The sequence below is a fragment of the Nyctereutes procyonoides genome, unplaced genomic scaffold (genome assembly GCF_905146905.1).
Source record: "Nyctereutes procyonoides isolate TBG_1078 unplaced genomic scaffold, NYPRO_anot_genome, whole genome shotgun sequence".
NCBI classification, from domain to species: Eukaryota; Metazoa; Chordata; class Mammalia; order Carnivora; family Canidae; genus Nyctereutes; species Nyctereutes procyonoides.
In genome coordinates this window covers 63,354,052-63,369,264 of record NW_026575125.1, presented here as the reverse complement: position 1 = coordinate 63,369,264, position 15,213 = coordinate 63,354,052, and the positions used below count along the sequence as shown (strand labels likewise).

General features: G+C 33.0%; 1 protein-coding gene across 1 annotated transcript in view; it reads left to right on the top strand.

The window, feature by feature from the left end:
* RPS6KA6 (ribosomal protein S6 kinase A6) overlaps positions 1–15,213 on the top strand; it is a 169,877-nt gene that overhangs the window by 72,866 nt on the left and 81,798 nt on the right. Inside the window, exons 4-7 of the mRNA XM_055337356.1 lie at positions 7,335–7,416; positions 8,110–8,190; positions 9,645–9,724; positions 10,663–10,731. Coding sequence (XP_055193331.1) covers positions 7,335–7,416; positions 8,110–8,190; positions 9,645–9,724; positions 10,663–10,731 — 312 coding nt within the window. The remainder of the gene's footprint in view (positions 1–7,334; positions 7,417–8,109; positions 8,191–9,644; positions 9,725–10,662; positions 10,732–15,213) is intronic.

Here is a 15,213-nt window from a genome sequence, read left to right as displayed (position 1 = left end):
CTCTGCTCTATACTTTCTGTTTCTGGAATTCTCTTACTTGCTCTCTCAGATATATAAATCTTTTAAAAAAAATAGTTCTTTTTGATGTGGAGTCATCATTCATGAAATGACTTGATTCCCTTGTTATTATATTGGTCACGTGGATATTGATTAGGAAAAAGGAAACTGGGTATCTGAAACCTTTGAATCCAGTGCTTAGGGTTAATGCTATTTGTTTAGCTGAAGCATGTGTGCGTGTGCGCGCATGTGTGTGTGTGTGTGTGTGTGTTGTGGCAATTAAATTAATCTGTTTTTTTTTTCTTTTTTTAAGTTTTTATTTTGATTCCAGTTAGTTAAAATAAAATATAGTGTATTATTAGATTCTGGTGTACAATACAGTAATTTATGACTCCCTTACAATACCTGATGCTCATTACAAGTGCACTCCTTAATTCCCATCAACCTATTTCACCCATCCCCCCACCCACTTCCTCTCTGGTAACCATCAGTTTGTTCTCTGTAGTTAAGAGTTTGCTTCTTAGTTTGCCTCTCTGTTTTTTTTTTTCACTTGCTCACTTATGTTGTTTCTTAAATTCCACCTATATTTGAAATAATATGATATTTGTCTTTGAGTCTCTAATTTTGCTTAGAATACTACTCTCTAGCTCCATCCATGTCCTTGCAAATGGCAAGATTTCATTCTTTTTAATGTCTATGTAATATTACATTTTGTGTATCAAATTGTATATATATATTCCACCAGAGACCTCTCCAGAGAGATAAGTTTAGGGTTAAGGCTAGGGTATAGTTAGGGTTGGGGGTTAGGGTTTGTGGTTGGGTTAGGATTAGGTCTTCACTTAGTATAATACTCTTTACCTTGATCCGTGTCTTTGCAAATAGCAAGATTTCATTTTTATGGCTGAGTATTGTTCCATCATGTGTGTATGTGTGTGTGTGTGTTTGTGTTCCCCAAATCTTCTTTTTCCTGAGATGAAGGATTAGGGTTCAGTGTAAGACTAATATTAGGGCTAGGGTTAGAGTTAGGGCCAGGGTGAGTGAATGTGCCTATTTTCCTGCAGTTTAGAGACCTCTTCACAGCAATCTATTTAGAATTAGAGTTAGAGTTGGGGGTTAGTCATTAGCAGTTAGGTGTTAGGGTGAGGATTAGGTTTAGAGCTAGGGATAGGGTTAGAATCAATCTATGTCCCTCATGTCCTGCAGTTCAGAGACCTCTCCAGAGGTTAGGTTTGGGGTCTGAATTCAGTTTAGAGGTAGAGTTTAGTAGTTATTGGTAAGGAATAGGGTTAGGTATAGGGACAAGGTTAAGATTAGGGTAAGGATTAGTGTTTGTGCTTGTGCTTGGCATCCTGCAGTTCAGAGACCTCTCCAGAGAAAAACCTCAAGCTTCTTTTGGGGTGAGAATAAATAAGGCAGCCATCCATGGAGCTGAGGTACCGAGGGGACTTGATGCTCTAGATACTCTTGGAGTGGAAATTCAATTGGTCATTCTGTTTCTGTTTCTTTTTGGTCTTTTTTACTTCCTTTTTATTTAAATTACTGTTAGTTAACATACAGTGTGATATTACTTTCAGGAGTAGAATTTACCAATTCAGTACTTACATACAACAGCCAGTGCTTAGCTCAATGAATGCCCTCCTTAGTTCCCATCACTTATTTAACCTATTCTGCTGCCCACCTCCACTCTGGTAATCAGCAGTTTGTTCTCTATTATTTAAGAGTGTGTTTCTTGGTTTTTCTCTCATATTTTCCCCTCTATGTACATCTGTTTTGTTTCTTAAATTCCACCTCTGAGTGAAATCATATGGTATTTATTTTTCTCTGACTTATTTTGCTTAGCATAATACCCTCTAGATTCATTCACATTTCTGTGAATGGCAAGATTCAATTTGGTTTTATTGCTGAGTAATAACCCATTGTATGTGTATACCACCTCTTCTTTATCATTCATCAGTCAATGGATGTTTGGGCTCTTTCCATAATTTGGCTATTGTTGATAGTCCTGCTATAAATATTTGGCTACATGTATTACTTCAAATCAGCACTTTGTATCCTTTAGGTAAATACCCAGTAGTAAATTCAGCAATTGCTGGATCATTCTATTTTTAACTTTTAACTGGTAGTTCTATTTTTAACTTTTTGATGGACCTCCTTAATAATGTTTCTGAGTGACTGCACCAGTTTGCATTCCCGCCAACAGTGTAAGAGAGTTCCCCATTCTCCAAATCCTTGCCAACACAGTTATTTCCTGTGTTGTTAATTTTAGCCATTCTGACTGGTGTGAGAGTATGTCTCATTTCCCTGATGATGAGTGATATTGAGCATTTTTCATGTTTCTCTTGGCCATCTAGATATGTTCTTTGAAAAAAAATGTTATTCATGTCTTCTGCCCATTTGTTAACTAGGTTATTTTTTTGGGTGTTGATTTTTATAAGTTGGTTATGTAATTTGGATACTGCCCCTTTATCAGATATGTAATTTGCAAATATCTCCTCCCTTTTATATTCGTTCATTCGTTTCCTTTGCTATACAGAATCTTTTTATGTTGATGAAGTCTTAACAGTTAATTTTTGCTTTTGCTTCCCTTGCCTCAGAAGACATATCTAGTAAGAGGTTGCTATGGCTGATGTCAAAGAGGTTACTGTCTGTGTTCTCCTTTAGGATCTTGATGGTTTCTGGTCTCATATTTCCTTCTTTCATCCATTTTGAATTTATTTTTGTATATGGTATAAGAAAGTGGTCCAATTTCATTCTTTTGAATGCTACTGTCCAATTTTCCCAACACCATATGTTGAAGAGACTATCTTTTCCATTGGATATTCTTTCCTGGTTTGTGGAATATTAATTGATCATATAGAGTTGTGGATTCATTTCTGGATTTTCTATTCTGTTCTATTGATCTATTTGTCCTTTTTTTTTTGTTCCAGTGCCATACAGTCTTGATCATTACAGCTTTCAAACATAACTTGATTGCCTTTGGTAATATAGACATTTTAACAATATTTGTTCTTCCAATCCATTAGCATGAAATGTTTTTCCCAATTCTTTAGTTTCTTTCATCAATGTTTCATAGTTTTCATAACCTCTTTGGTTATGTTTATTTCTAGGTATCTTATGGTTTTTGATACAATTGTAAATGAGACTGATTTCTTGATTTCTTTTTGAGGATGACATTAGCTGTGGGTTTTTCATATATGGTTTTATGATATTGAGGTATGTTCCTTCTAATCCTACTTTGTTGGGGATTTATTATGAATGGATATTGTATTTGATCAAATGCTCTGCATCACTTGAGATGATCATATTTTTTTATTCTTTCTTTAATTAATGCTATATATAATGCTGATTATGAATATTGAACCACCCTTGCAATCCAGGAATAAATCCCACTTGGTCGTAGTAAAAGTTATTTTTTTTCATTTTAGGTTAATTTTTAAGTAATCTCTCTACCAAATGTGGGGCTCAAACTCACAACCCTGAAATCAAGGGTCACATGCTCTACTACCTGAGCAGGCCAGGAACTTCTGTTTTTTTATTATTATTATTATCTTTTGTGGATTAGGTTTGCTAGTAGTTCAGTGAGAATTTTTGCATCTGTATTCATTTGTAATATTGGCCTGTAGTTCTCTTTTTAGTGGTGTCTTTATCTGGTTTTGGTATCAGAGTAATGCTTCCTCATAGAATGAATTTGGAAGTTTTCCTTTCTTTTCTAATTTTTTGGAATAGTTTGAAAAGCATACATATACATATTAACTCTTCTTTAAAGACTTGTTAGAATTTGCCTGTGAAGCCATCTGGTCCTGGATGTTGGGTTGTTGGCAGTTTTTTTAAATGATTCAATTTCATTCCTGGTAATTGTTCTGTTCAAATTTTCTATTTCTTCTTGTTTCAGTTTGTGTAATCTATATGTTTCTAGGAATTTTTTCATTTCCTCCAAGTTGTCCAAACTTTTGGCATAGTTTTTCATCATATTCTGTTATGATTGTTTATATCTCTGTAATGTTGTTATTTCTCTTCTGTTATTTGTGATTTTATTTATTTCAGTCATTTTTCTTTTTGATAAGTCTGGCTAGAGGTTTATCAATTTTATTAATTTTTTTCAGGAATGCAGCTCCTGGTTTCAGCTCCTTTTGCTTGTTTTAGTTTCTATATAATTTATTTCAAAGCAGTGTATAACTTTTGCTAGTTTTTAAAAATGAAACAGCCCTTTACTGATAAATAACTCCTATTAAATTTTAATATATTCATATTTATTTTCATAACTGAAGCTTTTTAAAAATTAGCTTTTAATGAGTCATAATCTTAGTTTGAAAATATGAAGTAGTATTATACTTAAGCTTGCTCAGTAATCTTAAAGATTTTAATTTTAATTTGTTTATTGTGATAGTTTGCCATCTTGATTCTTCAGCCTGGCAGAAGGGTATCATTTTCTCTGTTCTTTCTTCTTAGAAAACAAAATGCCTGGTAACTTCTAAAATGGACCAATAAGGCAGTAGAAATGAAGTTATCAAATTAATAGTCATCACATTTCTTTGGTCTTTATTAAGGTGCTTGGGTCTTGAAAGTAGTTCCCTTAGATCAAATTGTCTCTCACTATGTTGCTTATCTCATATATCACAAACTTTTTATTTTTTTATTTTTTTTTATTTATTTATTTTTTTTTGGTTTTTCTTCTCTTTTTTTTCTGTTTTGTATAGAGTACTATTTGTTAAAAACAATCTTTTTTCCTTCAACTGTCTTTTTTTTTTATAAATTAATTTTTATTGGTGTTCAATTTACCAACATACAGAATAACACCCAGTGCTCATCCCGTCAAGTGTCCCCCTCTGTGCCCGTCACCCATTCACCACCACCCCCCGCCCTCCTCCCCTTCCACCACCCCTAGTTCATTTCCCAGAGTTAGAAGTCTTTATGTTCTGTGTCCCTTTCTGATATCTCCCACACATTTCTTCTCCCTTCCCTTATATTCCCCTTCACTATTATTCATATTCCCCAAATAAGTGAGAACATACACTGTTTGTCCTTCTCCGATTGACTTACTTCACTCAGCATAATACCCTCCAGTTCCATCCACGTTGAAGCAAATGGTGGGTATTTGTTGTTTCTAATGGCTGAGTAATATTCCATTGTATACATAAACCACATCTTCTTTATCCATTCATCTTTCGATGGGCACCGAGGCTCCTTCCACAGTTTGGCTATTGTGGACATGGCTGCTAGAAACATCGGGGTGCAGGTGCCCCGGCGTTTCATTGCATCTGAATCTTCGGGGTAAATCCCTAACAGTGCAATTGCTGGGTCGTAGGGCAGGTCTATTTTTAATTCTTTGAGGAACCTCCACACAGTTTTCCAGAGTGGCTGCACCAGTTCACATTCCCACCAACAGTGTAAGAGGGTTCCCTTTTATCCGCATCCTCTCCAACATTTGTTGTTTCCTGCCTTGTTAATTTTCCCCATTCTCACTGGTGTGAGGTGGTATCTCATTGTGGTTTTGATTTGTATTTCCCTGATGGCAAGTGATGCAGAGCATTTTCTCATGTGCATGTTGGCCATGTCTATGTCTTCCTCTGTGAGATTTCTCTTCATGTCTTTTGCCCATTTCATGATTGGACTGTTTGTTTCTTTGGTGTTGAGTTTAATAAGTTCTTTATAGATTTTGGAAACTAGCCCTTTATCTGATATGTTATTTGCAAATATCTTCTCCCATTCTGTAGGTTGTCTTTGAGTTTTGTTGACTGTATCCTTTGCTGTGCAAAAGCTTCTTATCTTGATGAAGTCCCAATAGTTCATTTTTGCTTTTGTTTCTTTTGTTTTCGTGGATGTATCTTGCAAGAAGTTACTGTGGCCAAGTTCAAAAAGGGTGTTGCCTGTGTTCTCCTCTAGGATTTTGATGGAGTCTTGTCTCACATTTAAATCTTTCATCCATTTTGAGTTTATCTTTGTGTATGGTGCAAGAGAGTGGTCTAGTTTCATTCTTCTGCATGTGGATGACCAATTTTCCCAGCACCATTTATTGAAGAGACTGTCTTTCTTCCAGTGGATCGCCTTTACTCCTTTGTCGAATATTAGTTGACCATAAAGTTCAGGGTCCATTTCTGGATTCTCTATTCTGTTCCATTGGTCTATGTGTCTGTTTTTGTGCCAGTACCACACTGTCTTGATGACCACAGCTTTGTAGTACAACCTGAAATCTGGCATTGTGATGCCCCCAGCTATGGTTTTCTTTTTTAAAATTCCCCTGGCTATTCGGGGTCTTTTCTGATTCCACACAAATCTTAAAAGAATTTGTTCTAAGTCTCTGAAAAAAGTCCATGGTATTTTGATAGGGATTGCATTGAACGTGTAAATTGCCCTGGGTAGCATTGACATTTTCACAATATTAATTCTGCCAATCCATGAGCATGGAATATTTTTCCATCTCTTTGTGTCTTCCTCAATTTCTTTCAGAAGTGTTCTATAGTTTTTAGGGTATAGATCCTTTACCTCTTTGGTTAGGTTTATTCCTAGGTATCTTATGCTTTTGGGTGCAATTGTAAATGGGATTGACTCCTTAATTTCTCTTTCTTCAGTCTCACTGTTAGTGTATAGGAATGCCATTGATTTCTGGGCATTGATTTTGTATCCTGCCACGCTACCAAATTGCTGTATGAGTTCTAGCAATCTTGGGGTGGAGGCTTTTGGGTTTTCTATGTAGAGTATCATGTCATCGGCGAAGAGGGAGAGTTTGACTTCTTCTTTGCCAATTTGAATGCCTTTAATGTCTTTTTGTTGTCTGATTGCTGAGGCTAGGACTTCCAATACTATGTTGAATAGCAGTGGTGAGAGTGGACATCCCTGTCTGGTTCCTGATCTTAGGGGAAAGGCTCCCAGTGCTTCCCCATTGAGAATGATATTTGCTGTGGGCTTTTCGTAGATGGCTTTTAAGATATCGAGGAAAGTTCCCTCTATCCCTACACTCTGAAGAGTTTTAATCAGGAATGGATGCTGTATTTTGTCAAATGCTTTCTCTGCATCTAATGAGAGGAACAATCAATGTGATTCATCATATCAGCAAGAGAAAAACCAAGAACCATATGATCCTCTCATTATCACAAACTTTTTAAAATCCATGATCAAGTCATCTATTTAAAAATTTTTCTTTCCTATGTATGTATGTATGTATGATAGTATGATTTACTAAATGAATTAAAATGAGCAAATCTTGAGTGTAATTTATAGAGAAAAATATATCCTTATAAAATTAGAGAAAATGCATGGACATATATATGTGCTAACGTGTGTATAGCAAGAATGTCTTGAAACATGATTTTTACTTTTTTAAAAAATTCCTCTATTAGGTTTTTCTTGTTCGAAAGAAGACTGGTCCTGATGCTGGGCAGCTCTATGCAATGAAAGTGTTAAAAAAAGCTTCTTTAAAAGGTAGAAAATTACAAAGCTTATTAAAATAGAATTTGAAAAAAATAGAATTTGATAAAGCTTGTTTTAAGACACATGCTGTGTATTGCTTGTATAAGTTGAGTAGACTCAGTTTCCTTTAAACATTAGTAATTGTTACAGTTTTCTAACCTGTAAGTGATATTTCTAAGTTTGATATTGGCATATGCTCTAATTTAATGACACTGTACCCTGGTAAAAAAATCATATAAAAAGTGACACATTTTATTTAATATTTAATATATTTAATATAAAGTAAACTTATTAGGCTATATTCTTTTATTTCAAAATTCATATTTTTTTTCTCTTCACCTGTGCTGGTTTTGTATACTGAAAAATCACAACCACCTGGATAGAAGTACATACACCATCTTCTAGGATGTGATAGCAATAACACTGTGCTCAGTTTTTATCAGAAAGTCATTTGAACAATTGAAGACCAATACATAATAAATACATGCTAGCCAAATACTTATTCATGTCACTTTAATCCATCTAGATCTAAACTGAATTTGATGACTTTCTGAGAATATGGTAATTACTGCCTAGGAATATATAGATTGCAAATTTAGGCACTTATAAAGTTATATTTTCATACTTTTGTTTGCTGAATTATTAATGGGACCTCTACTGAAATTTTATATAGAGTAATATATTCTACCCTTCTATAATTTTTAGTTCGAGACAGAGTTCGGACAAAAATGGAAAGGGATATACTGGTGGAAGTAAATCATCCATTTATTGTTAAATTACACTATGGTATGTAATTTTTTTATTTTATGGAATTAGAGAATATTTCCTTTCAAACAATAATATAACAAAATAAATACTTCAAATTATTTAATACATTCAACTATGTAAAATATATTTATCTGAAATAAGAATAAGAATATCTTGCTTTGAATTGTATTTTCTGAATCTGTTGGTTAATTTGTCTAAGGTAATAAGATAGTATCTTCTGATTACTTGTCTGGTAATATTTCTTTACTCTGCTAGGCTATACCTTTAATGATCTTAGGCCCTAAACTGTGATAATTTATTCAAAACATCTGAAGTTTGGATGTGTTCCTCTTACATGTTCATAATGAGCATATTATTTTATTTCCTAGCTCTACTGAAGAGTACCATATAGTTATATTAGTCCCTTTGAGTTATTCTTTCTTATATTTCGGGGAGGAGGAATACCTGTAAGAAGCAGTAAATATAATGGCAAGAACATGAATTTGGAGTCAGACAGTTCTGAGTTTGAATCATGGCTCCATTGATAATTTAATGCATGTGTGAGATTGTGAAATTTGGCTTTTCTGGATAATTCAAAGGTATATACATAATTAAATCACTTATACATTCTTTGATGTCACTTTAAGTTTTCAAGATTTAAAAAAGTAGCAGCTATTGATTTTATTCTTAAATAATTTTGAAAAATAATGTGTTAAGGTATATACTAAATTATTTTTATAGAAAGCCCTCAAGAAATTTCCACTCATTATTCTTTCACTCTCTGTTATCCTAAATCGAAAGTAGTAGTATCTAAAGTCCCCCTTCCTTGAATCACCAGGATGTCATTACATTAATAACTAAATACCAGCTGTATGCAAAACAGTATTGAATGCAGTAGGCTCTAGAGGTGAAACAATCTCTGATCTTAAAAAACTTATAATCTCTTGGAACAAAGACAAATTAATTTTGTATAATTTAATTGTACAAATAAAAATGGAGTAAGTTCCACAAGACAGACATAAATAAAGAACAATGAAATCTCAAAAGTAGTAAGTAATTCTTATTGAGAAGAGGATAAGGATGCTATAAAATGTGAAAAGAGAGAAATCTTAAACAGAGGAAAATTTAATGGAGGAGGTGGAATTTTTGTTGAGCTTGAAAGAATTAGTAGACTTTCGGTAGATAGGGAGGTAGAGTACAGGCAGTTTGCAATAGAACGTAATACTCCATAAATCAGGAAAATGACAGTAGAAGTTTCTGAGTAAAACCATATGTAAAGCTGATTATGTTCTAGGAAGGGGTTTATAATTATTTCAACACTAAATTCAATTTTGAGATAATGTTATACAATACTATTGAGCCATGTGAATAAATGCTTAATTCCTTTATAGTATTTAATGATAAAACTCTAAACATACATATTAATTAAAAATTATGCCAAGCTTGTTAAGCCTTTAAGACTGTTCTGTTACTACATTATAATTTATAATTAGCCTTTCAGACTGAAGGGAAGCTGTATTTAATACTGGATTTTCTCAGGGGAGGAGATGTCTTCACAAGATTATCCAAAGAGGTGGGTATCTGTTTGTAAATTTTTACTATATTTTATTGAAACAAAACTAAGAAAAATCATTTGTGTTCTGCTAATTAATTTTTTCTATACAAATTTTAAATACTTATTCTGTTTGCTTCACTGCATAGTATTTAGTTGAAATGTTAGTTAATGGCATTTTCTGTCTGCCTGTCATTTAGATCATTTCAATGTGCTACTCATGATTTTATTAGACACAAGATCAATAAAATAAATGGATGAAGTAGATAGGGGCAAGCCTAGGATTTTGGCTACTCAAGCTACCAAAATACCTCTGGGAGTAGTTTTTAATTTATTCTAAAACAGTTTTATGGAAATATAATTGACATACAATGAATTGCACCTATTAGAGTATGTACTTTGATAGAATTTGACATTTGCATATATCTGTGAAATCATCATCACAAGATAATAAACTTATCCATCATTCCCAACCATTTTCTTGCACTCATTTGTAATGCCTCCCTCTGCCCTTCCTCTACTGAATCTGCTTTCTGTCATTGTTTGGTTTACATTTTCCAGGACTTTATATAAATGGAATTATATAGTGTCTATTCTCTTTTTGACTAGCTTATTTAACTAAGAATAATTATTGTGAGATTTAGCCATGGTGTTTTATGTATCAGTGGTTCATTCGCTTTCATTGCTGAGTGGTATTCCACTGTATGGATATACCACGATTTGTTTATGCATGAACATATGATGGGTATTTGGGTTTGCAATTTTTGGATATTACTAATAAAGCTGCTATAAACATTAATGTTCAAATGTTTGTATGGACATATGTTTTCATTTTCATGGTTAAATACCTAGGAGAATACTGACTGGGCTATTTGGTAGGTGTATGTTTTAACTTATTTTAAAGACACTATCAAATTTTTTCTAAGGTAGGATTATAATTTTTACGATCTCACCAGCAGCATATGAGAGTTTCAGTTGCTCCACATCATTGCCATCATTGCTCCACATCATTGCCAACCCTTGATATGGTCAGTAGTCTTGTTTTTATTTTGGACATAAGTGTGTAGTGGTACCTTATTGTGGTTTTGAATTGCATAATCCTAATGACTAATGATGATGAGCATCTCTACATGCACTTATTTGGCATCTATTTATCTTCTTTGATAACATGTCTGTTTAAATATTTGGCTCATTTTTTATTAAGTTGTATTATTTATGAGTTTTAGGAGTCTTATTATATATTTTGGATGGTAAGTCCTTTTATCATGTATGTTGTTTGCAAATATTTTCTTCTGGTCCATGGTTTGTCTTTTCATTCTCTTAACAGTGTCTTTCAAAAATCAGAAGTTCGTAACTTTGATGAAGCCCAACTTATAATTTTTTCTTTAATAAATTTGGTGTCCTATTTTAAGAATATTTACCTAATCTCAGGTCACATAGGTTTTCTATGTTTTCTAGACATTTTGTAATTTTAGGTTTTACATTTAAGTTTATAATCCGTTTTGAGTTTATTTTAGCGTATGTCAAGGGGTATGCGTTGAAGTTGTAGTTCTTTTTTATTTTTGCATATACATAGCCCATTGTTCTAGCATTGTGATTAGCAAAGTCTGCTTTCTTCATTGAATGATGTTGCATTTTGTTGAAAAATCAATTGACCATATATGTGAAAGTCTATTTCTGGACATTCTATTTTTTTCCATCGATCTATCTTTGTTTCACTACCACTTGATTTTTTAATTGCTGCACCCTTGTAATATGTCGTAAAATAAGGTAGAGTAAATCCTTGAGTTTTGCTCTTCTCTTTCAAAGTGGTTTTGGGTCTTCTGGGTCCTTTGTATTTCCGTGTCAATTTTATTTATTTTTTTAATAAATTTATTTTTTATTGGTGTTCAATTTGTCAACATACAGAATAACACCCAGTGCTCATCCCGTCAAGTGCCCCCCTCAGTGCCCGCCACCCAGTCACCCCCACCCCCCGCCCACCTCCCCTTCCACCACCCCTAGTTCGTTTCCCAGAGTTAGGACTCTTTCATGTTCTGTCTCCCCCGTATCAAATTTAAATTTAAAATCTTTCACTTAAAAAAATAAAAAATAAAATAAAATCTTTCACTTTCTACAAAAAATCTTGCTGGGATTTTGACTGGGTTTGCATTGAATCTATAGGTCAATGTGCAGATAATTGACATTTTGACAATATTGAATCTTCAATCCATGAATGTAATATTTTTCTCCAGTTTTTGAGTCTCCTTTAGTTCTTCTCAGCAATTTCTTGTCATTGTCAGTGTATAGGTCTTGCACATTTTTAATCAGATTTATCTTTATGTATTTCCTTTTTAAAAATGCCATTGCAAATAGAGTTGCTTTCTTATTCATTTCATTTTTAAGTTGGATGGAAATACAGCTGACTTTTTTGCACATTGAACTTGTATTCCACAATTTAATTGAACTTACTTATTATATCTAACAGCTTTTGCGGGTAGATTCCATAGAATTTTCTACTTATAACCTACAAATAAGGAGATTTTGTTTTTTTTTTCCATTATGGGCATCATGTATTTCTTTTATTTGTCTTTGTTGCACTGGCTTGACCCTCCAGTTCAGTGTTCTGTAAAATTGATAAGAGCAGATATTCTTGCCTTATTTCTGATCATAGGGGAAAAGCATAATTTTAGCATAAGTTACAAAGTTCAGTATTTAACATGTTCTTTATGAGATTGTGAAAGTTCTCTTCTGTTACTAGATTGTTGAATTTTTATCAGGTATGTACATTCGATTTTGTAATATTCTTTCACATCAATTATTGAGATAATACTCATTTGAGTGTTAGACCTGTTACATTTAATGTGATTATTGATATGGCTGTGTTTAAATATCCAATTTTGCTGTTTGTGTGGAGTGGTTTTTTTTTTTTTTTGTCCCATCCATTCTTTATTTTTCCCTCTTTTTCTGCATTATTTTATGCTAGTTTTGATGTACAACACAATGATTTGACACTTGTATAAATTCAAATTTTTGTCTTGTGATGAGAAATTTCAAGATCTATTCTCGTGGCATCTGTAAATATGCACTAAAATACCATTGTCTATAGCCACCATGCTGCCCACCACCTACCCATGACCTATTCATTTATCACAACAAAAATTTGTACCTACTAATCCCCCTTATCCATTTCCCTGACCCACCAGCCATCCTTTCCCAGGCAGCCACCACTCTGTTCTCCATATCCATAACTTTTATTTAATTTTTATAATACATATATAAGTGAGATAAAATGGTATTTGTTGGGGCACCTGGGTGGCTCAGTGGTTGAGTATCTGCCTTTGGCTCAGGTCATGATTCCAGGGTCCTGGGATCAAGTCCTGCATTGAGCTCCTGGCAGGGAACTTGCTTCTCCCTCTGCCTATGTCTGTCTCTCTCTGTGTGTCTCTCATGAATGAATAAATAAAGTCATTTTAAAATGGTATTTGTCACTCTCTGACTTATTTTACTTAGCATAACACATGGAGGGTCCACCCATGTTGTTATGAATGGCAAGATTTCCGTCTTTTATATGGCTAAATAACAATCCTTGTATATATACACTACATCTTCTTTATCCATTCATACATCATTGGGCATACATGATTTCTGTATATTGGCTCTTGAAAAGAATACTCCAGGGAACATAGGGGTGGACATATCTTTTCAAATTGGTGTTTTTATTTTGCTTCGATAAATGTCCAGTCCCAGAATTGCTAAATCATATGATATTTCTATTTTTGCTTTTTGATGGAAACTTCATATATTGTTTTGCATACTTGCTATACCAATTTACATTAGTACCTATAGTGCACAAGTGTTCCATTTTCTCTGCTTCCTCCTCAACACTTGTTATTTCTTGTCTCTTTTGATGATAGCTGCTCTAACAGGTATGAGGTGATAATTCATTGTGGGTTTGATTTGTATTTCCCTGATGATTAGTGATATCTTCTTCAAAAATATGTCTATTCAGATCCTCTGCTCATTTTTTAAATTGAATTATTTAGGGGATTTTTGGTGATGAGTTGCAGGAGTTCTTTGTATATTTTGAATAGTAATAACTTATCAAATTTGTGACTTGAAAATATTTTCTTCCATTTAGTACATTGCCTTTTCATTTCAGAGATGTTTTTCATTGCTGTACAGATGCTTTTTACTTTCATGTGGTTCCATTTGTTTATTATTGTTTTTGTTACCATTACTTTAGGAATCAGTTAAAAAGAAAAAGACTTATGGCAAGTTTACTTCCTAAGTTTTCTTCTAGGAGATTTATGGTTTCAGATCCTACATTTAACTCGTTAGTCCATTTTAGTTAGTTTTTTGTGTATGGTATAAGAGAGTAGTCTAGTTTCATTATTTTCATGTGACTGTCCAGTTCTCCCATACAATTTATTAAATAGACTATCTTTTCCCCCTTATATATATTTACCACATTTATAATAAAATAATTGACCATATTTAAGTGAGTTAATTTCTGTGCTCTTCATTCTGTTCTATTGAGGCATATGTTTGTTTTTATGCCAATACCATATTGTTTTGATTACTATAGCTCTATAATATAGTTTTAAATCAGGGAGCTTGATGACAATTTTTATTTTTTCTTTATCAAGATCGCTTTGGCTATTTGGGGTCTTTTATGATTCCAAACAAATTTTATAATTGTTCATTCTATTCTTTTTTGAATAATGCCATTGGAATTTGGCACAGATTGCATTGAATTTGTCCATTTTTTGGCATTATGGACATTTTAAAAATATTAATTCTTCCAATACATAAGTATGGAATTATATTTCTATTTATTTGTGCCTTCAATTTTTTTTCATCATTGTTTTATAGTTTTCAATGTAGAGATTTTTCACTTCTTTGGTTAAGTTTGTATCTAGATATTTTATTCTTTTTGATATAATGTGAATGGATATTTTTCTTAATTTATCTTTCTAAGAGTTCATTATTAGTTTGTAAAAATATAACAGAGTTTTGCCTGTTGGTTTTGTACCTGCATTTTACTGATTTTGTTCATTAGTTCTAACATTTTCTAAATGGAGTTTTCTGTATTTTCTATGTACAAACTGATGGTGTCTGCAAATAGTGACAGTTCTACTTCTTTCCAGCTTGGATGACTTTTTTATTTCCTTTTCTTGCCTAATTGCTCTGGCTAGGATTTCTAATGCCTATGTGGAATAAAAGTGGAGATAGTGGACATGATTGTATTGTTTCTGATCTTAGGAAGCTTTTCACAGTTGAATATGATGTTAGCTGTAGAATTATTATGTTGAAGTATGTTCCCTATACACCAACATTTTTGAGAGGTTTTATCCAAATGGATATTGAATTTCGTCAGATACTTTTTCTGCATCTAGTGATATGATCATATAAATTTTATCTTTTATTCTGTTAATGTTGTATATCACGTTGATTGATTTGTGGAAGTGGAAACATTGTTATATCCCTATAATAAATCACCTTCGATCATGATACATGATCTTTTTAAT